Source organism: Thunnus albacares, chromosome 21, assembly GCF_914725855.1.
Source record: "Thunnus albacares chromosome 21, fThuAlb1.1, whole genome shotgun sequence".
Taxonomy (NCBI): domain Eukaryota; kingdom Metazoa; phylum Chordata; class Actinopteri; order Scombriformes; family Scombridae; genus Thunnus; species Thunnus albacares.
In genome coordinates this window covers 16,419,278-16,442,356 of record NC_058126.1, presented here as the reverse complement: position 1 = coordinate 16,442,356, position 23,079 = coordinate 16,419,278, and the positions used below count along the sequence as shown (strand labels likewise).

At 39.3% G+C, this 23,079-nt stretch overlaps 1 protein-coding gene across 1 annotated transcript in view; it reads left to right on the top strand.

Moving 5' to 3' along the window:
• The window catches only part of cntnap2a (contactin associated protein 2a), a 201,507-nt gene that overhangs the window by 64,452 nt on the left and 113,976 nt on the right, over window positions 1-23,079 (top strand). Inside the window, exons 9-13 of the mRNA XM_044340234.1 lie at window positions 1,316-1,465; window positions 11,653-11,815; window positions 16,523-16,629; window positions 21,056-21,175; window positions 22,138-22,253. Coding sequence (XP_044196169.1) covers window positions 1,316-1,465; window positions 11,653-11,815; window positions 16,523-16,629; window positions 21,056-21,175; window positions 22,138-22,253 — 656 coding nt within the window. The remainder of the gene's footprint in view (window positions 1-1,315; window positions 1,466-11,652; window positions 11,816-16,522; window positions 16,630-21,055; window positions 21,176-22,137; window positions 22,254-23,079) is intronic.

Sequence of the window (23,079 nt, the reverse complement as noted above, 5' to 3'; positions counted from 1 at the left end):
AGTGTCCTCACTATCGATGTATTACAGTCAGCGAGGCAGTGAGCTGAGACGGTTTTAAAAGACGCACTCTGCAGCAGATGGTCGCACGAGGAGAGTAGTATAAAGACAGAAGGAAAAAAGGAAGAGCGAAATGCAGGAATAGACGGAAAGAAAATAAAGACAGAGATGGAAAAAAGAATCAGGGACAGAGAGGGAGGCAGGGAGGGAAGGATGGATGAATAGAGATTGGTGTCAGTAAGAGGTGATGTATAGAGGAGAGGGTGATGAGAGTGAGCTGGCTTCTCTCTCAGCTCCAGTAGTAATGTCCTTTTCCAAAACATCACTCATATTTAATGGAGCACAGCTACAAGGGAAGAGAGAGAAAAGGAGAGTACAAAACTTGCATGCACGAACACACTCACACACACTACATGGACATATGCAGACAACACAGCACATTACAGACTTATACACACTTGAACTGAATGTTCAAAGCTTGCGTGCACAGATAGAGAACACACACACACACACACACACACACACACACACACATGTGCTCTGGTACTCACACAAACAGGGTTCTCTGAGAGTTAATGGAGTTGAGACACAGGGGCCTTGAGACTTGGAGCCGTACTCGGCTTGGAATGAGGGAGAACGGAAGGAGTGAGAGAACAAAAGAGACGAGGAAAAGTATTAGGGAGCATTGACGTACATATGAGAATACATGTAGAAGTGAGGAAATAATGTGGTAGTCGTGGGTAGATGAGCCTTAGCTGAGCATTTCTTAACTCTGTTGAAAGCAACATCCACCAGGCAGTGGAGACGGAGGTTATAGGAGAGGGAAAAAAACACAAGAGCACAATCATTGTGGCAAAGAAAAACTGGTGTATGACAAGATAGCCACAGGTCATAGATGGAAACTTTGCTACCTAGTTTCACCACCCACACACCTTTCATCCACAATGAGTCACCCGTTGGACTTTTTCCTTAAATCTCTGTCAGGTCCTTGACACCCCGCTATATTCTTTTTTTCCACTTAATAAGAGGAACCAGTCTTGGATATTTCACTTTAACCTAAAGTGAAGTCAGCAGCTAAAATCAGGACATTATGTGGGTTGCATTTTTTCATCATATCATCCATGAATTAGTGAAGGAATGCGGTGTTGCATTTTAATAGACGTGGGTCAAGATTTGTTTCTGAAACAGTTTAATCAAATTTTTGAATTTCTTGTGTTGCAATGAGTCCGTCAGCTAAAAGCCTGTGCTCACCAAGAAGGTTTTATACATCACAACAAAGTGTTTATAATTTACACATGTCTCTGCCTTCTTCTTGCAGGCTCGGGCCTTAATGACGGCCAGTGGCACGCGATACGTTTGGTTGCCAAGGAGAACTTCGCCATGTTGACGATAGACGGCGAGGAGGCATCTGCTGTGCGTTCCACCTCACCCCTCACCGTCACCACGGGAGGAACCTATCATTTGGGAGGTAAGGGTCACCCCAACATCATCGGCACAGATTTAATTGTGAGCCTAAACTGAAACTTCTGATGCATACTGTGCCAACAGTGGAGGTCTTATTTGTGTGTGTGTGTGCAAGCTAAATATATCTATAAATCATTTCTTACTAGAAATCTATATCCCAGTGGCTAGAGTTTAGAAAGTTGCTCACTTAGCAAGAGCACAGACACAACTCGACCATCAGGTATAGACAACCACTCAGAGTAAACGCATACACACACACACACACACACACACATGCAGCAGCCACAATCTGTCTGAATTAGGAAGACGCCAGGTTAATGATGCCAGACACCGCTGTCCGTCTGTTGGAAGATGGTCCGTATCTAAGTGTGCATATGTGACTTTGTGTGTGTATGTGTGTGTGCTGGGTGTGTGTTACCTGTATGGAATTACAGTAACTGAGAGAGATAGTCTGGGCTCTGATAGCTTCATCAGGCCTCTGTCCCTCTCTCTCTAACCGAACACAATCTCCTCCATCAAGCCAACCCATTTCCTCCGGCCAGTCAATAAGGATCAGAGCATCTCACACACACATCCAGATTCTTTTTATTCTGTTGTCCATCTTAATTTACTTCTCGCTGCCGTTGAGTGATTCCACCTCATGCCCGTGAGGACTCATTTATTTTATTTTGCTTTATTTGAGGAAAATACTTTCCTTTTATCCTCAGTTTTATCTAATTTTTAAAGGATTTTTTTAACTCTCACTTTTTGTAAGGATTTTATTCCTGGATTTCTTTAATTTAGAGTGTTGCAGGATCATCAAATATTAATATTTTTACTTTAATACTTTTACCTCAACTTTCTCCCTGTTTTTCTTCTTTGTCTGTCTTTTCTGTTTCCTCCAACCCCCCCACCCCCACCTCCGTCTTCCTTTCTCTACCTCTACTCTCCCTTTTGATCCAATTGGTGATTTATTGATTTTGGTAAGCTGAGTTGGGAGTCAATAGTGGCTGTGAGGAGAGGATCCCTGCAATGTCTGTACATCTTGAAGAAGGCACCGGATACAGACATAGAAAGGAAGAGTGAAACACAAGATAGGACCAATAAAAGATAGGGAAGTAGAGAAAGTAGAGACAAGGTATTAGATGAAGAGAGATGGTTTTTGGCAGTGAAATATACAAGATAGCAGGTTGATGATGAGCATTTCTATCTCGCTGAAAGACATATTGTATCTCACATGTTAATTTCCATATACATACATGTAGAAACACACAATGCATGGTATTGTATGTGCTATATCCACTTATATGCATACTCACATATACACTCGTGGTACAATCATTGCTACAATCCAGAGAAATAGAACTGTTTTCTTTCAGACGTCTTTCCCCCTGCTGACGGAGGTAGCGTGTGGGCTGAATTGGCAGCAACTGTGACTGGGGTTTTACTCGTTAATTTTACATGACATAATGAATGCTGAGGAGCAGGGAGCCCGGTGGTAAACACAAGTTTGAAGGCTGCAGGGGATACAAAACTGCTGATTATTACAATGGCAAGGAGTACAAAGTGTTATTTAGGCCACCGCTTCACAGACATTTTTAGAACTCTTTTAACCAGTTGCAGGTTGTTTTTAGCTCCTAGAAATATGTTTTACTTTTCTCTTAACTTTCTGGTAATTGGGTAATTTTAGGTTAGATTTAAACAGCATATTGAGCTGTCCTCTGATTTCATGACTTGTTTTTTTTCTGTTATTCAATCTCTTGCCTCCCTATTATCATAGATTTACAATGGTGGCCTCAAGTTATTGGAATCTGTATATGTGGGTTTGTGAACTTGAACAGAGTATGTGGGTGTTTTTGACCAAAAGCTGTGAAACTCCCAAGCACACACACACACACACACAGAAACAGACTTAACTAACAACTATGATAGAATATCTAGAACATTTATTCAAAACACTCCACCTCATCACATTTGGGGCTAATTTCCATCCTGGCACAGAGGTAACAGAATAATATAGTCAGTCTACAAAAGATAGTTTATCCTTTGGCTTGCCCTCAATTACACTCTCTGATCGCTCAGCTTGATGAGTCAGAGAGGCCAAGCGCATTAAGCTGTCCTAAAGCTCTCTAACATTATTCCATCAGCACTTTCTATGTGACTTTCTGTGTGCCATAATTAGCAGAAAGCCCTTAGTATCATGAACAATCCATGTTCTTTTATATACAGGACGAGGCTTCAGATAGTGTCTGAGAGTCATTTGCAGAGGTTTTAGACATCCAGGTAGCCATCTGCTTTACATTTAGTGGCCTTAAGGCATCTGCTGTTTTCATTGGCAACAGTTGTTTATCAGTGACCACAGACTGGACCAGACTGCATAAACAAAGGATATATGCAGTTAATTAGTCAGTGTTAAAATAATGTGGCTCTTAATGCACTTGTTTTGACAGTAGGAGTATGTCTGCTGGATTTCAATTGGAGTCATTTCTAAATTGTTTTAGGTTGTCTTCCCTTTACTTAATACTATGCATTTAGTGGAAATGTTGTACTGTTTGCTCTGCATGAACGATTAATGAAGGAAATGGGAATTGCTAGTGAGCTGGTCTAATGTAGACGTCTTGGGTGTTTGCCGCTGTACAAATCTTACTTGGTCAGAGGAAAGAGGGTCTGACTATCTGTCTGTTTCTATATCCTTCATTTATGTTTTTTTTTTCCACTGCGGTTAAGTGTTTATTAAGCGTGGCCAATTGCCACATCAAACGAAATCAAGACTAATTAGTATTACGTTGAAGCTTGACTGCCACACACATACAGGAATATATGGTACCAGTCAAAAGTTTGGACACACTTTCTCATGCAAGGGAATGGGAAGATGTGTCCAGACTTTTGACTGGTACTGTACATACAGTATGCACATGCACTTATACACACACACACACACACACACACACAGTCTGAATCGCCATGTTTTGCTTGACACTCATAATATGATTAGTTTGAGAAAGGATCAATGAGAGTATTCAGCAGTCTTCAATTTTGCTTTTCAATTGTGATCTACAGTATGATGTGATGCCAAACCTTCCTGACCTTTTTAAAAGTGTCATAATGCTGCTCTCACATGAATGAAACACATCATTTTATTTGGCCACTACAGAATGTGTATTTTTTTTCAGTTAGCTGGGGTGTAAAAACATCTTTGTAATACATGAAATGTGAATTAATACCCATAGTATTGTCGTGATAATAATGGTAATATAGAGCATGCTTCCAGTCGGCTTTCTACATCATGACACCTCTTCCTCTTCTTGAGTGAGAAAGGATCAGTGCATCTGAGTAACAGGTCATTTTCTTATTAAGGGATTCAAACAAACACATGCAACACACACACACACACACACAAAGGTTGTTGACATGGAGGCATTATTTGAGAATAGTTACCAGACTGTGTTAAATAAAATAGAAAGCGTGTATATGTGCATGTGCAATCATACCATTTACAGTGGACAGAATATTACCAGTGGGACATGATTACTTTTAGTATCCTCTAGGCCAAATACTCTGTCTCCATTAAATGTGAAACATGGAAAACAGTTAGCCAGAGGCTAGCAATGCTCTCTCACTGGCTCACTCTAAAAAATTAAAGTCAAGCCAGCTACTGCATCTGTTTGGTTGGCATCTGTTTGTCCCACCAGTGACAATCATGTCATTTTTGCAAACATTCATACTTGTCAGCAATACATGACACAATACTTAAACCACAGCCTCCCTCCTGCTGTTGATGTTAAGTTTTTATTAAGCACTTTGCTGAAGACAGTTTCTTTTAAATTAAGGAAAACTAGTTTTTAAACGTAACACAGCTCCTTAATGCTTTTAGATAGCATTAATTAGTCATATTGAAGAAGGGTAAAAGCAAGACAAGCATTCCAACTTAAAATTATTTGCTAATTATTGCTTTCATTAACTTAAGAAATTGCTTTATCTTTAATGTATATTGATGACTATATGATAACACATTATGCAGCTCAAGCACCAGTCCCAAAGAGTTCAGGCGCTATGCAAATTTTCATGGCTAATACATTTTCCTTTCTTTACTTTTCTTATTTGTCTTGGAAACCTGCCACAAGGATGTCAGGTTAACATACATTTCTCTCACACACTGAAACGACATATTCCTTGAGAACAGTGTTCCTTGAGTTAAGTGGTGCTGAAGTGACCAGTCAAGAATGTTGTCTTAGATATAATTGCCCTTCTTTTTGTGATTCTGTTGCATTAAAATTCACGTGGCACTGCCTAACACCAAATTCACAGAGTGACAGGATATTATACTTTAGATGTCATAGGAAGGAAGGGACTTGGCTCTGAGCTTCTGTCATCTTACCCTCAACCCTGCCCTCTTTCTTAATTCGATTCTTCTCTTTTCTCTGTTTTCTTTCCTCCACTTTTCTTTCCCTCCCCTCATTTCTTTCGTTCTCTCCAATTTATCTTCTCTCACTCTATTTTGGCCATCACCCTTTCCTCTCATCCCTCTTATCCTCTTTAACCGGGTCGACTCCTTCCTTTGCCTCCCCTCATCCCCCTTCTTCTCCCCTCATCTCCACCCCTCTATCCTCCGAGCGTCTGCTTTTAGAAGCACTCTCCTGAACCCAAAGCCTATTTTACGGGGAGTAGTTTCTCACTCCTGACGCTGCGCTTAGAGAAATTAGTAAGTGACTGACACAACACATCCACAAATTGAATTTCTCAAGAGGGAAGACTGACGGACACTCACAAAAAACACACACATGCACATACACAAGGCCATAACGTCATGCTCTTCTCTCTGCAGGAACAGGGAAAATGCATATACTAATGAGAGAGTACTCAATTATAGGACAATCAACCCTGAAGCATGCAGTTATTTGATGGTGTGCAATGTTTCCTTTAATAGTTTTGCACTTCCTTACCAATTTTAGAACTCTGCTTTTTTCATCATTTTGGAAATGTTTTTTCTCACATTTATTTTATGTGCATGAATGAATGACAGTCGTATCGACAGTCTTAAATTTTGCTTTTCAATTATGATCTACAGTATGCTATGATGCAAAACCTTCCTAACCTTTTAAAAAATAATGCTGCTCACACACTCTTGCACCACTGAAACACACCTTTTTTCAGTTAGCTGGGATGTAAAAAAATCTTTCTAACACGCGTAGTGTAAATTAATACCCACAGTACTGTAGGAATAATAATGGTAATATATAGCATGCTCCTAGTCTGGTTTCTACATCATGCCACCTCTTCCTCTTCTTCATAAAACTTATGATGAATTAGACATGAGACTCTGATGCCCACATTTATCAAAAAAAATGCCTGCTGTGTTTGCTATGCACGTGTGCTTTCGTGTGTGGGTGTGTGTACATACAGTCTTGTTTGCACATCTGCCATTGCTGGTACACAAAGTCCTTGACATGCATGCAGTAATGTTAGACATGCATAGATGTTATGTTCCTTTTGAAGGTGTTATATAGAGTGCTCTACTGTAAATGTGCGTTGCAGTTTTTTGCAAGGCAGTTTTATTGATATAGCACATTTCATCACAGATAACTCAATGGGCTTCATGCACAAACCACTCATACCAACAGATTAATTCTTAAGGGATGAGAATTTGTTGTTTTTGTATTTATTTTATAGTGTTATTGGTATATTTTGTGGCAAGGCGACTTACAGGCTACAGTTCAGTTGTTAGGACAATTCTCTGACTCTGACAGCTGCCTCAGGGTCCTTATGCAGGTCGCTGTCAGGGGAAACATCCTCTGCTGTACCAGAGAGTGTAACATCACCTGCGGGTTACTATTTTCTCATCATGTATTTACATGACTGTCACATACCCTAAACTGCCTCCCATCAAAGTCAAGGGCCGCTGTGCTTTAGCAAAAGGTTTTACAGCATCTACCTTCACGTCAAACTATTCCTCCTTCACACACATCACAGTTCAGTGCTGCTATGATGACATGCCGTTGACAGCTGTATTCATATTTTCAAATTGTTTTGGATGCCCTAATTCCGCTTCTGACCCTGCTACATCTGTTATGCTTTTGTCTGCTGATTTCTGACAGCAGGAGTTGAAGCTCCACAGTGTGAATTTTTTCTTTTTACGACATGGGTAACATTTTTTTTTTTTGTGAATGAAACTTGTCCACAAACAGAGCAGAACAGGTAGCCTTATATAGCAATTTAGTTGCATCAATTACGCTAATGGTCATATCTCACGGATGCGCACCTCCTCATGAAACGAGTCATTTACAGCCAGTTTGTGCAGTTAAGAGAGTTTGGTGAATCTGACTTGAAACATGAGCAAATCTCTAAGAAAACTGTAAGAGATGGTTAGGATAAGAATACAAAAATGTTCTTGCATGAGGATTGTGCTTTACATTTAAGTGTATACAGCAACAAGTGACTTACAAACCATACAGCCATCCCACAGACACAAACCACACACACATGCACATAATAACTAATCATTAGCTTGAGAAAACAGAAGAGTTTTCCGCTTACTCTTGAATGTTGACACAGATGTGAGAGATCTCAGGGCATCAGGCAGTTTGTCCCGGGACCGAAGTAGCTAAAAGCAGTTTCACTAGATCTGGACCTTATTCTGGGTACACTTAGAAAACCACCACCTGATGACCTGAGATTGTACTGGATTGTAAACCATGAATTTCTTTAAAGACTATGACTGTGTTGAAAATCTATTCACTCATTCACTACTCACTATATAATAGACATTCAATAGTAGGCAGTAAATCAAGATTTTGGACACTTACTAATCATCATCATTTTGGGGCATCACCATCAGCTGTAGGGTCACACAATGGTCATTTTTGCATCGATAAAATGCATTGTGGGATTGTTAGCAGAAAGTAGGGTAAAGCTACATGCCATGGACACTACTCAGAATTTGGACACTCAAGTAAAATGATGGCGGGTTAATAGAGTGCACTGTATAGTTAATAGGGAGTGATGTCAGACAGCCTTTGAGTAGAGTTTTGAAGGTGGTTCTGTTTTGCTCCAGCAGCCAGTGACGTTATTTAAGAACTACAGTGAAGTGTTGTTGTGTGTTTTTGCCTGTACGTGTGAAATGTGTTCTTAATGAATGTAGCCTTCCTATTGTTGGTTTGGGTAATCAAGCAAAGAGAACATTACAGTAATCTAACCTGGTTGAGATGAATTCATGAACCAGTCAGTGATTCTAGGTGTGAATACATTTCCTGTCTGTGGTTTTTCAAACCTAGTACCATTATCTCAGTCTTCTTTTTATTTAGATGTAAAACATATTACCGACATCCATTTACAAGCTTGCTTATAGGACCAAGACCATCAGAAGAGAGGTAAATGTACAGCTTTGGGAAACAGCCCAGGGAGAAATAACAACAGATGGTCAATAGATAAGCACAATTTATTCTGGTAGCTGCATGAATTTGGATTTTATGAGAATCTACATATTGCATGGCAACAAGTTATGTCCCTTCTGAATATGTTGTAGAGTTTACGTCTTCAGAATATTTGTTTAATTTTTACCTTTAAGCATTTTGGCAGATTTCCTGCCTACCTCTCTTGAAAGCGGATACATCCCCTCTAAACGTGGTGGGATGTGAAAACAAGTGTTGTGTAGCCTGAGAACCAGCAGTGCCAGTGTTATGGTGTCCAGGTAGTAGAGAGCTGGTGCTGGTCTTCTAGTGTGTATTGTAAGAGAAGCTCTTTGGGCACAACAGGGGGGCTGTGATAGAGTGCCAGCAAGACTGCAGGGGATAATTGCTGCTGTTCCAGATCCTAGAGGCTTATGGGAGATAGAGTTTTTGTTTATACTACAAATTAAAACCACACAGCGTAGTTGCACTCAGGAAAAATAAAATGTGGTGGGTAGCTTGAGATTGGACAGGTGTATGACCACATCTATGCTATGTTTGCCAAGTGTTTGTCTCTGTGGGACTCCACCTCTTTAATCTTGGTCTTTATCTTCCACTGTTTGAGACTACAGCTGCAATACAGCATTCTGAATGAATGCTAGATTTTTGAGAAGTAAAAAGGACAAATGGCTTCAAGATTTCATGGGGAAATAAAAATGGCCATAGGTGGGAAGACTAAAAAATAGCAAAGACATGACACATATGGTCATCGCTGGTCATGGTTTTAAAGAGACAATAAAGGAAAATGTAATGCTTTGAAACTTAAAGCATGACCACTGTCAGGATACATTTTACTGTTATTTAGCCCAGTAATGTTCATTTAATATGCAAATTAGTATCATGAAATGCCCAGATGAACATTTATAGTGTTAATCAAATTGACACAAGGGAGCTGCCAAGTACAGCTGCTAATTTCTCACTGGGGACACAGGAGGTGAAGTGGTTACTTAAAGGTACTTTTAAATAGACATAGATAAGGGATTGGTTTCTTATCCAAGATATTTGTACAGATATAAAACATTATCATTATTCTTTTTTTTTTATTTTTACTTTACTTCCAAAACATATTTATTAAGTGAAACATATCAGTTTCAGTAGGAATTTAAATGCAGACAAACATTTTCAGTTGCATGTCTTAAAAATTCTCTCCATACAAAGTGAGCAGTATCTGGAGCTGAAAACATGTGACAACAGTGAAGCTACCCAACGATATTGAATGTTTTGGTAAAGTTAAATTTGGAAAATACCCAGCCTGTGGCGTAGATAGAATAACAGAGCAGCCAACCACCTATCAGTTTTCACGGCCTAGCAACATACATCCATCCACCCATCCATCGTTCCACACATTGCTCTGTTTGTTCTTCCAAACCATCAGGAAGGCTGCGTTTCCTTTGCATTCATATGCTATCCACAGGACACAAAGTGCTGCCAGCCAGCTGTAGTCTGCTCTGTTTCCCATCTTCTCTCTCCCTTTCCATCTCTCCCTCTCTCCTTTCTCTGTCTATCTGTCTCCCACTCCTCTGGAAAGACAGCAGACAGGTGTAGCAGTAGAAGAGACAGATGGCAAGGATGACAGGAGAAAGTTTTGGAGGAGGAAATAAAAAAAACAGGAGATAAGAAAGAGTGGATGAATCCAGCACATAGACAGGCACACACACGTTGTACTTTCTTTGCTGCCATCATATACATACAGTATATGGACAGTACAGAGGCAGACAGGAAACAAGTGGAGAAAGAGGGGTCCCCTGCTGGATGCCCACTTCACTGCCGCGTTGTTTGCTGGCATGTCAGCCAGCCACATAATCTACAATTATGTCAGTGCACGCACGTACGCAGTGCATATGCCCTCTATAATAAGCCTCTTTGATGCTTTGGCCTTGAGGATGATAGGCATGCTGGAGAGTGTGACAGCTTATAACATCATGATGATGGAGATGTCATTGAGCGGGAGTGTTTTATGAGTGACCTGTGTGCTCGTGGCAAAGATTGAATTCCAAGCTCTCATCTTCTTTATCCGACAGTGCATGTACACTGTAATAACACCTGTAGATGTGCACACACACATATATTATATGCAGTATGCTTATATACTGTATACACGTGCATGAAGCCACATGCAGAATACTCACATGCTTAGATTAATGTCCATGGACATTAATTTTTTTAGTGCAAAAGATTTAGCATGCACGCACACACACGCACACCATATACAGTTTTGTCCTAGCCTTGTCCCTGTTTCAGTCAAGGACCAGTGCTACCTCTGGACGGCCCATTGACTCTTGTATCTCATAAAGGTACAGTATATAGTAAAACCTATATGTCCTCTAGTCTATTGCAGCCTTAGGACTCGTATTAAGGCTAATGGGCCTTGTGGATAAGCTCTAAAACAAGAGGATCGATGAAGGTTCATGGCTGTAAAAAGTGACAACAACTAGGCACTAGCCAGGTCTGTTGTTCCTCACCAAGGATGATGTCGTTGTTAAGTTTGATGTCCGCTTCTGCAGAAGGTCATCTTTTCATGATGTGTTTTAAATTTTGGATCAAAAGTATCCATCTTTCCTTGTTTATTGTCTTCTTCCTTCTCACTTTCTTGTCTAAATATTCCCTTTTTTCAATGCTTTGTTCAAACACAAGCTGCCGTGCATCCCTTTGTTTTTGTTCTTTCTCAATTCTGTTAATTCATTTCTAAAAACAACTCTGTGATTTGTAATAGTGAAAAATATATAATTTTTTTCAAAGTTTTCTTTTGGGCTTTTCTCGGTTTCAGGATATTTTCTCCAGACGTTGTTCCCGCCCTCTCAGCGCTCCTTCCAGGGCTGCATGCAAGCAATCCTGGTGGATGACCAACCGGCTGATTTGCATGCAGTGGAAAAAGGCACAGTGGGAGCTTTCGAGAATGTCAGCCTGGACATGTGTGCAATCATAGACAGGTAAGAGTAATCCTTCTTGCATGGAGCACACATCCACAAAATCATTCATAAATGAAAATTCACATTCAGACACATGTGAAGCACTGAAACTAGTGGTGTCATAAATCAAATGCTTTTAAATTGGATGAGTCACATATACAAGACAGGTCTGTAGAGTCTCTGAATTCTTATCCGGAGATGTATGACTCATTGCTCTGATTGTTGTGTGTGTGTGTGTGTGTGTGTCTAACTGCACAAGAATATGTTTGTGTGTAGTGAGTTTTGTGTGCTTGTCAAACTGATAAATGGATATAATTGATGGGGTAGATTCCAAGTGTAAGGGATATGTGTATGCACTGCATTACTTGATTTAAAACTGAAAGAAAAGAGTAGGGTTTATCCTTGAAAAACACTGTATGATCCTAATCAAACATCAAAAATGAGCCACGCGCATTTCTCTCTTCCATTGCCAAGCATAACAGAGCAGGAGATTTCACACAGCACGTCCCAATGTTGGCTCACCGAAATCATTCATTACAACTTGTTGACATTTCAATTTATTTCCTTGTCATAGACTAGACAAACACATTGGGACAGATTTCCCATATATGGAATCATCCATGCCTTGAGCTCAATGTGAGATCGGATGCCTGTGTGCAAAACCGAAACTTTGTGAACAGGTTTAACCTTCAGGTATTAAACCAAGTCCCATGTTAAATAAGGGCTCATGGGTCTTGGTGTTGGACATAAAGGAAGATTTCAGTTATTATTAGTAACTGCCTGGATTGCGCCGTTAAGGTGAACAAGGCTGGGTAGGAACAATGAGGAGTTGACCTTGCCCTGATTGGAACAGCATTTTCCCTGAACTGAGCGATTTGTTTTCAGGTCAGTTTTGTCGATAACACTTACCTACATCAATATCCTTACCCAGAGAAGTAGACACCAACTGCCACTGCTTGATTTAAATCAATTTTGTCCTCACTTCCAGAGAGGTCCAGCTCACTGGGATACTTTAGTTCAGACCAAAACTTAGGCCTTGTCCACACTAATGCAGACAGATACATTTGGAAAACCTATTTACATGTCAAACAGGGTTTTTGTACACAAAAGCATTTTAATATCATATTTTAAAAATTCACATTTTGAAATGGCACAACTATTAAAAGCTCATGTTTGTCACCTCTGACTCTGTTTGATTGCTTATTTTGTGTTTCCATCTGGCCAAATATACTATATTTAAATGTTTTTTTGTATTTAGATGACTTCTTAAGTATAACATAGTGATTTGATCAGAGGCATGTTAGATACAACAGTAACAGATACAGTACTGAAGCTGTGAATTATCATTCATGGGCAACTGCAATGGAATCTTCAGTTAAATCATTCTTTTATACTGGTGTAGTTGACTATATAGAAAATAACCACAGAAAGTTTTGGGTACTACTGGTATTAATTGACCATATGTGATTGTTATATCCTGCAATAAGAGATTTTTTGGCCACTTGGGAGTTCATTTGGAGTTGTGTATCTGTCCACCTGGAGAAAGTAAGTCCAATCTGCTCTGTTTTTGGTCTTCACTAACTGATGAGGGAAGTATCTGAATCCTTAGCTGCCAATTCCTCCATTGTGTTCAGCAGCTAGTTGCTAACTTTTTCTGCCTGCTGTTTGGTGCTGGGCAGGAAGCATGCAGAGGGTTTAAAAGCTTTTCTGCTGAAAACAGCTGCCTGCTTTAATGAAAACAGTGCTACGAGAGCACTAAGAGTCCACCAAAACAGTTGCCCCAGAGAAGCCAAACAAGCTAAAACACACTATATAGCTCTGTTGAGCTGAGGGAAACTGTTTGGTAATAATTCTATGTGGGTTCATCACTACAAGCAACTCCTTTTCCATTACACATAGTCATTTGATCCATTGTTTATATAAAATATTGATTGCAGCTGCTTTTAACAATCAGCATTTTCAATTCAAAAAGCTTTTTCATCCCAGTCCATATTATAGCATGACACTAGGGTTTTCAAACGTATCCAGTCTGGAGAGTTTTTTCAAAAGACTCAGTTTTCAAAGGTAAAAAAGAATGAAAAAGAGCTAGCTTCAATGTTTATTTTGAATATGGCCTTACACAGAAGTTACCAGATTTTTTGAAACTCACATTTTGATGAAGCCCTCATTTTTGGATAAGTGTTTGTGTTTAATTTATGGAATTACTGGCAGCTTTCTGTTACCATTTGTTTTGCCTTTGTAATGCTAGTGTGAGGTAATGTAGTATGAAAGAGTTATTATTTCAGATTGTGGTACATTAACACTGCTGATAGTTGCTAACAGCAGGCTGGCTGTGGTCAGATTTTCAGAACTAACTCTTGTGAAGGTCCCAATATGTCCACAATAGCTTTCTATCCTTGCTGCTTGCAGTATTGCCCAGCTCTATTACTTCATAATGTTGTGTAGCCCCGCAGTAGTTGTGGTGGGCCCTGTACTGCCATGGAAGATGAATGGGTGCAGTGTTACCATCTAACTAATCAGAATGTCTTTGAAGGCAGTTCAATAGCCCTGTCTGACCTGCTTTTGATCAATGCCGTTCCACTGTGGGATTCTGTTTAGGCTGAGTCGGTGAAAGAAGGAAAACACACACACACGTCCCCAAACAAATGCAAATCACACACAGGGGCAAGGCTAGGCTGTGAACATGCAAATCCCTATATCCCACAATGTCACTGTCATTTGGTAAGGGTACCACAACAACACATGCAGTGGTGTAAAAAAGTATACACACACTCAAGAGGTGCTTGGATCACAGGTGTATTTGATTTTTTATTTATGTTTTTTTTTTTTTTTTAATTTGTAGTAAATCCAATTATATGTCATAAAATATGTATTTCTTTATGATTTGAATACCAAAGTGTGGACTCAGTGCACACTTTTATATCACGTCCCTTACTTTTTCCATCGTTGCTTTTTTCTTATTTATGTAAAGCGGCGCCACTGTAGGAACTTTGCTTCCTGCAGCTTTTAGGCACTTGCACGTTCAAGTTTGTACACAGCCAAGCAGATGACAACAAGCTCTTACAGTCAACATGACAACCAGATACATATGTACAAGTGTTAACCAAAGCGTCTTTTTCCCAATGCACCTGCACTGTGTTAAGTTTCTTTCCTACTGTTCACAACCTTTGTAACAACAGCCTTATGTTTTCTCTGCATCTTGCTTTTCGCATTGCAGCGTCTCAGTGTTTGTGAGATGGTTAATGTGTCGTAAAAAAAGCATTCACAATTCCAGACACTCCACTGTCTATGACCTCCACATCACATGGCCAAGCTTGTGTTTGTATTTCAGTTTCATAGTTACTGTAGGTGTACTAACAACGATGATCATCTCCAGAGATGGAACGTCTCTGTGCTGCTTCACTGCCCGACTCCCTACATGTCTTAAGAACAACTCAGCATTTTAAAAGACCCCTGCAGCTCTTATGAGTCAATATTTGTTTATCCCCCAGCTGGTTTTCCTCTTAACATCACTTTGATTCATTCAAATCAGCAGACTCAGATATTTTAATTACATAATTTGTGAGCATGTCTTTTTGTATGGAAAATCCAGCTCTAAGCCTACAGTGCCATGGGATCCATCCCCATCAGGCCTGCAGGCTGATCAATCCACGTAACTTTTCAGGATATGAGTTTGTACTCATATTGCAACAAGAGAAACAGTGATGTGTTAACTGCTCTGTACTTAATGCTGATAACACTTACTTGTTTCTACACTACTTTGTACGGGTTTGTTTTGAAATGTGGATACTGAATAGTAACGATAAAGTCCAAACACAAAATTATGCATAACGGCCGTCATAATCAGCAAGTTACACCTCAGCTGTGTCACCTCCTGCTCCCCATGACATATTTTAGTGTTTCTGTTGTCTATAAATATAAAAGAGGTTTCTTGCAGCTCATAGTTGCTTTCTATTAACCAGCATTTCAAGACTAGCTATCACCTTTCATTTTTTGCATCTGTCACAATATTTAGATGTTGTTTTTTTTGCCACTTTTCAACACAAGAGCAATTTCTTCAGGTTTATCCACTCTGAAAAGCATTGTCTAACACTGTAACACACTTTTGCATGTGAAAAGGGCCATCTTAGTGTGGACGAAGGGTCAAAACAGAGATAAAAAGATGTTTTTAATATAAGCAAGCCGCTACTCATCTGTCACAATAGCTTAACATGAGTATTTAAAACAAGTTCACACCGTATCCTACCATTTCATGCAAAATCCAGGAATATTGTGAGATCCTGATCCAATCTGTCCCCTGGAGGAAGATATTCCCCATAAATCTTACATACACAAGTGTAGGTTTCACCATGTAATATCCTCTAACATACAGTGGACAAAACAGACTAACAGAATGATGGATGATGCATAAAGTAGATATATACTAGTATTCTTTAAGTCACTGAGAATGTCCCAATATCACACAGATGTAACAGATGTTTGCCAGGCATTTTGTTGGATGTTGTTGGTACAGTAAGTGCAGTATTCTCATTTCCAACATACAGTAAACAGAGTTAAACCACTTTTCTGAAGCTTGGTGGTGGTATTGAGTGAATGGATAACGATGAAATACTTTAGTATTGTGTTTTTCTGATGATCTGCTTTTACATATTACAGTTTGTTTTCCTTCATTATAAGGCAACGCATGTCTTGTTAATGTTTAAAAGTTCTCTCTGTCTATCTCTCCAGGTGTATGCCTAATCACTGTGAACATGGCGGTCGGTGTAAACAGACGTGGGACAGTTTCAGCTGTACCTGTGATGGAACAGGATACACTGGAGCCACCTGCCACACTTGTAAGTATTTGAGTGTGTGTATGCAGTTGTGTGTTCCTGGTCATTTGTGTTTTTCCCCTCACTTTAACACTGCTGTATCCCGGTCCTTGTGTGTTTGTTTGATTTGGCCTTATTCTGTTTGCCTCTGCATGATTAGGCTGCTTCTCCTTCCAAAGCCACAATTCTCAGCAGAGGGACAGATGAACTTTTGAAGTGCTCAGAAGCCAAGCTTTTCTGACTCTGTTGTGTGTTTTGTTCTGGTCTGAGTGGAGGCAGCCTGACTAAAAAGCAACAGCAGACAAAGAGAACAGAATCACACAGAGAGAGTGAACCCATAAAGAATTCTTCTTTTTGATAAGAGCTTAGAAATTTGAGAATGCCATTGCTCCTTCCATATGCCACAAATAATATTTTCTTTTAAGAGACAATGAAAGAGAGTCGTTTTGGCAATATGGTGTATGTCCAGCCTAAAGCAAATATTATATAACTGAAGTGTGAGAAAATTAGATAGAAGAATAGAGTGAGTGAAACAGACATTGTTCTGGATTTAGCATTGCAGAGGGACACATGAGTTTGAATAGCATCAGAGAGGAAATAAAGCATAGAAAGAAGGACAGAAAGATCTCTCTCTCTTTCTCTCTCTCTCTCTATGTATGTGTTTGTCAATATTAATTCAGCAACAAGAGATAACTGAAGGCACAGCAGTAACCTGGAGATTTGGGTGTCTGGTTTGGGACTGGCCAATAAAATAGGAAAGTAGATGAGTAATGGTTTACCCTCCCTCAACATGCTCTTGAGCAAGGCACTGAGCTTGAAGATGCAGACAAAATTTAATGAAAAGAGTGTGATTTATGGGTATTGTAGGGTTTTTTTTGGAGCTTGGCCAATACTGGGGACTAAAACTCAAGACATTTTGGCCTCTGCTGCAACAATTGTAACTACTCTTTTTAAAAATCAGTCTCTTGCGATTTCCCTACCTTTTATGGAACTGCAATAGTAAATAAGTGCTGAAACTATTACTTTATTAATTGGTTAATCAATCGACAAAAAACTCATTCACTGATTCCAAATTCTGAAATGTGAAGATTTGCGGTTTTTAAATGTTTATTTATCACTGTAATTTTTTATGCTTGGGCTTGGACTTGGACTGTTTGGATAATACAACCAATTTGTAGACACAAACCCTGGGGTCTGGGAAATGCAATAGGCATTTTTCACATGCCATTGCCTAAACAATGAATGAATTTATCGAAAATTAATGAACAGATTAGTCAGTAATGAAAATAATTGTTTGTTGTAGCAGCCCTAGGTTGACACACATCACCTGAATCAGTACAGCTGGTGCTAACAGACCTACAGCTATCTACTGATATCCTACCTGTTGTATAAATCACTGATATCTTGCAATATTTAAATTTCATCTCAGGTCAATGTCCAATCCTGTTTTGACTGTACTTCAGTTCTGTAAGTGTCATTGTAGCGTAGTTACAACTGCCTTTGTATGGATATTTTATGGCCAATGAGTCTTCCAAATGAAGTGGATAAATAATTGATTAGATTTAGAGAGCTTTGACAATTTTGCCGCTCTATAATAACGTCACTTGAAATCATTCTTTGGTCCTGTCATAATTACTAAGGCCACTAGAGGGCAGTGTCACTTGAACGTGAACATATGCCGCTTTTGGGCACATGCTGAAACAACTGATTGGGTTTTTCTTGTGATTTTTTACTTGTACTCACAGTACTTATATGTATACTAATCACATTTCCTGTAGTGTATTTGCTCGACATTTCTCTGTTGGCTTTCTAATCTTTCTGTCATGTTCCACCACAGTGAAGTAAATTCAAGAGAAACACTGGTTGTTCAACTTCCATTGTATTACAGCCTTTAACCCATGGCTTTGAATCAGGAGTTGACGGTTTAAAAATTCTGTTAAGTTTTGTCCAGATCATTGTGAGATAGTTCAGCAGGGTCAGCTCTACCAAACACCAGTTTCCTTGAAGAACAGAAACTCTCAACAAGCACCTGCATCACAAAACTCCTTGATATCAAAGGGAAAGGGATATCAAAGAAAAACTAAAGACAAATAGTATAGTTCAGAGGAGAAAATGAAAGGAAGAGAATAGAATAGAAATGTGAAAAACTGAAACAATAAAAGAAGAAAGATGAAGAAAATTAGGAGAGAGTCAAAAGGGAGAGATTTTCTTTTCTTTTTAAACCTGCATTAAGCCTGTGAACAGTCTCGCCTCAGTCAAGAAAGTTTCATTCCAAGTTGCACTCTCACATTTCTCTTTGAAGTGTTCTTCCTCCCCTCCTCTCTCTGTCTGTCTCTGTCTGTGTGTAGATCAACACAAACATAACATCAATATGTTGTCAGATAGATTGCTAGAGTGTGTGGGACAAGACACCACTTCTTGACAGGCCTTGAATAGACTGGCAACCACATGAAATTACCCTCTGGAAGGAGGAGAAAAAAGGAAAGAACTTCAGACATTGATGTGCTCTATGTGTTTTAGATCCATTAGATCCAATTCTGCAACATAATTAACCTTTGGCCTCTTACATAACAAGCGTATATTCAAGTGAGGATATGAAATACAGATAGGGAAACACATGGAGAGACAGACGCAGGCTATCTTTTAAATAAAGTGTTCATGCTGCGGCACAAGAAATAACATCGCAACTTATCCTGTGATTCCTACCCCTACACAAGATATTCCAAAATCTCTTGAGCAGCTTATTTTTATGACCTCTTGTCTAGCGCCACCCTCAGGGCAGAACGTGAGAATGCTTACAGTACATTTTCACCATAGAATCAATCCTTTTTATTTTAGATAACAACATAACACTAACTCTGGTGCCACCATCAGGACAAATTTTACATTTTTTCCCCACTAATGGTAAAGATTGAAGAATAGCAATGTTGTTTCTCCATTTTTCATCTTTTGAACAACAGTGCTCAGTGATCCGTTTGAAATCATTAGGCCTGTCACAAATTAGTATGGATGTTTTCCTAATCTTCTTCCCTCAGAATGTGTATAGTGATCTAAACACACTTTCAATAGGTTGAAGACAACAGTCAACCGTGTAAGTCTTTACTAGAAGCAATTGTGTAATTGTTAAAACAGAATTGGACAACAAACTCATTTATGGTGATTACAAATCAGAAACAGATTAGATACTACAAACAATTGGACCGAGACCAAAGGTTAATATATTAACAAAGAAACAAATTATTTAACATTGACCCTCATGCCAGGACTATGTAAAAACAAAAAGAAGAAAAAAGTAAGCTACAACACAGTAATTCCTTTAGTAACTGTACACTTCCACAGTTCACAAGAGTAAATGCAAAATGAGTAATAAATGAATAATTAAGGTGCTTTCAGACAGCGAGCTGTTGCCGCTACCGCCCCCCTTGTTTTTGATGTAAACATGATGAATCAAAACACAGAATACTGATGTTGCCAATTGACAGCCGTGGCAGCAAACAATCACCAAAACTATAATAGAAGACTGGTTCTTCAGTCAAAAGTCGAAGGTACAAGACTATGTACATAAAAATTTCAGGGTAGAAGTTAACTACGACTCTCAAGGTGCATTTCAGAAAGAAACAGCCAATCACAAGGTTAAAATTTGGTCACATGTGCCACTAACAGCAAGCAGAAGCTAAAGATTGTGGTGTTGAAAAAAATTGATTTTACAATCTACAGAGTGAATCAGTTTACTTTTAATTTCTGGGTCACTTTTGAGTGAATTTAACAACTACGGCTACAACTTCAGCGACGAAGCGTTTTGAATTCATTATGATCTGTTTTGTGCCCTTGCTTCCTCTCCATAGCAACGGTGGCTGAGGCTCATGGGTATTGTAGTATTCTTGGCCATCCACCATGCCAAAATCACAGACAAAGCGTGATTTCTCAGAAAGGAAGGTGAAATAATTGAAACTGGTGGTCATAATATATTCAGTACCAGTCAAAAGTTTGGACATTGAAGGGAATGGGAAGATGTGTCCAAACTTTTGACTGGTACTGTACATATAGGGTCATTACATCATCCAAGAGAGTCCTAAATTTCTATGTTCAGTAACACTGAGGAGATTGTTTAAAGAAATATTTGAAATGGAAATACAGAATGTAGAAAAACATTTGCAACACACTTTGCAACTCTATATTGATTTAGCAAATTCATGCAAATCACACATAAAATATTCAAACTTAATTTAAAAGCAATGACCTGTGTTACAGTGTTAGGTATTACATGATACCCAACTATTCATATTTATGCAACAAAAACTTTTAAAAAAGAGAGAGACAGTTTATTTGTCTGGTATGTAATGAGCGTTACAGCCTCAGTGACTAAAGACTGAGGCTGAGACATTTTCTCTTAATATCTTCTAACTGCTCTTTGTCCCCCATATTTTTCCTTCCTCTTCCTTAACCCCAGCTATCTATGAGCCATCATGTGAGGCTTATAAGCATTTGGGCAGATCCTCTGACACCTACTGGATCGACCCTGACGGCAGTGGACCCCTTGACCCCTTCAAAGTCAACTGCAACATGACAGGTGTGTGTGAGTGCCTGCGATCACTGTTCTGTGTCCATGTGTGGGCTCTGATGTGGTGTATATATATATATATATATATGTGTGTGTGTGTGCTCTTCCATAGCCCGTCCAGCCCTGGTGACTTGTGAAGGAAGAAAACTCTCCCACCCTCCTCATTCTTATCCTCAGACAGCAGCACTCTTAACCCTCAATACCTAGGGTTTCTATGGCAACACAGTCACAGCTACTGACATTTAACTCAGAAGGCGTAGCCACCACAGACACACACACACACACTCACACACCACGAACACATATGAAACAGCCCCGTTATGCAAACCTAAGAGTGCTCCAACAGTCTTAGTGACACTTCTGTTACACACATACGCATACCAACACATGCACCTGCCTGACTCCATGCACACACACACACACACACACACGCACACACACACAGCGGAATAAGTAGATAGTCTGGAACAGCAGAGCACACAGGCAGAGCAAAGGCGAGACTTTTAATGAAATGTCACTGCACTCCACTGGCTAGCCCCTTAGTCACGCTGAATAGCACACTTACACAAGCCTCAGAAATGTTAAGAGTTTCTTTTTCTCCGACACATACACACACCCCAGAGACCTTCAATATACCCATACACACACATCCCCTGACTGACAGTGTGAATGAACAGGGAGAAGTCTGAGTGACTGGCTCATGCTATAACAGCACAGAAGTGTCTATTAAATCCTAGAGTCTCATAGCTGTAACTTAGATTACATAGAAAGAACTTCACTGCCATGACAACAGCTGCTGTTTTCTGTGTGTGTGTGCATGCGTGTGCATGCATGCATGCATGTGTATGTGTGTGTGGATATATTAACATGTGGGTTGATCTACTGTATTTGTAAATGTGAAGTTGAAGAATAATTCTGTTGCTCCATATACTGTAACATGCTAACATGTTTATGTGTGTTTGTATCTGTAGAGGACAAAGTGTGGACGACGGTTATGAACAACCTACCACCCAATACTACAGTGACTGGCTCCAGTAGAGAGAGACGCACGGTACTCCAGGTCAACTACAGTGCCTCTATGGACCAGGTAACACACATGTAGACACACACACACACACACACACACACACACACACACACACACACACACACCAGCATGCATTATGCATAGAAAGTATTGTGTTGCTTAGTACAATATTTGCATTTTAAGTTTTATACATCTAACTAAAAGTTATCCAACTAAAAAAATAAATATAAAAAAAACTGAAACTGTACTTATGCCTGTCACTATTTTCCACATGTAAAAGCAACGTGATTCTTAATGTACATACAACATAAAAAGATTCATGCCAAGAGACTCCTCATCTACATCCTCTTGTAAAGGATGTGGAGTATATAAATATTTCATGGAATATTTGCCATTTTTGCAGATGAAAATAGTTTCATATTGGCAGTTAACTCTGCCAATATGATATCTTTAACATGGTTTAACAGGTTTAACATGGAGTATAGTATCTCCACTCTCCTCAATGAGACCAGTTTCCAACATTTGTTAGTTGAGTTTGTGGCCATATTCTCCTACATTTCTACCTGCTACACTGTAGCAACATTTTAAACGATGTCAGACTGCGTCCTTGGTTGTTTGCTTTGTTTTTCTCATTTAAATCACCCATTAATAGTCACTTACAGTGATCCATTAAGGACAGTAGTATAATTTATATGTGAATATTTCACAATGCAGTCGATAAAAGGTGAAGCAGGTGTTACCAAGAACTCCTGATTATTGGCCTGTACATTTTAATTTTAGCGCTATTTTTTCAAAATCCAAAGGTTTTTTTTCTCCCAAAACTATATAGATTGGTGATATCCTCTCAATATCCTAACACCTATCAAACATCTGAGCTCTATGACGA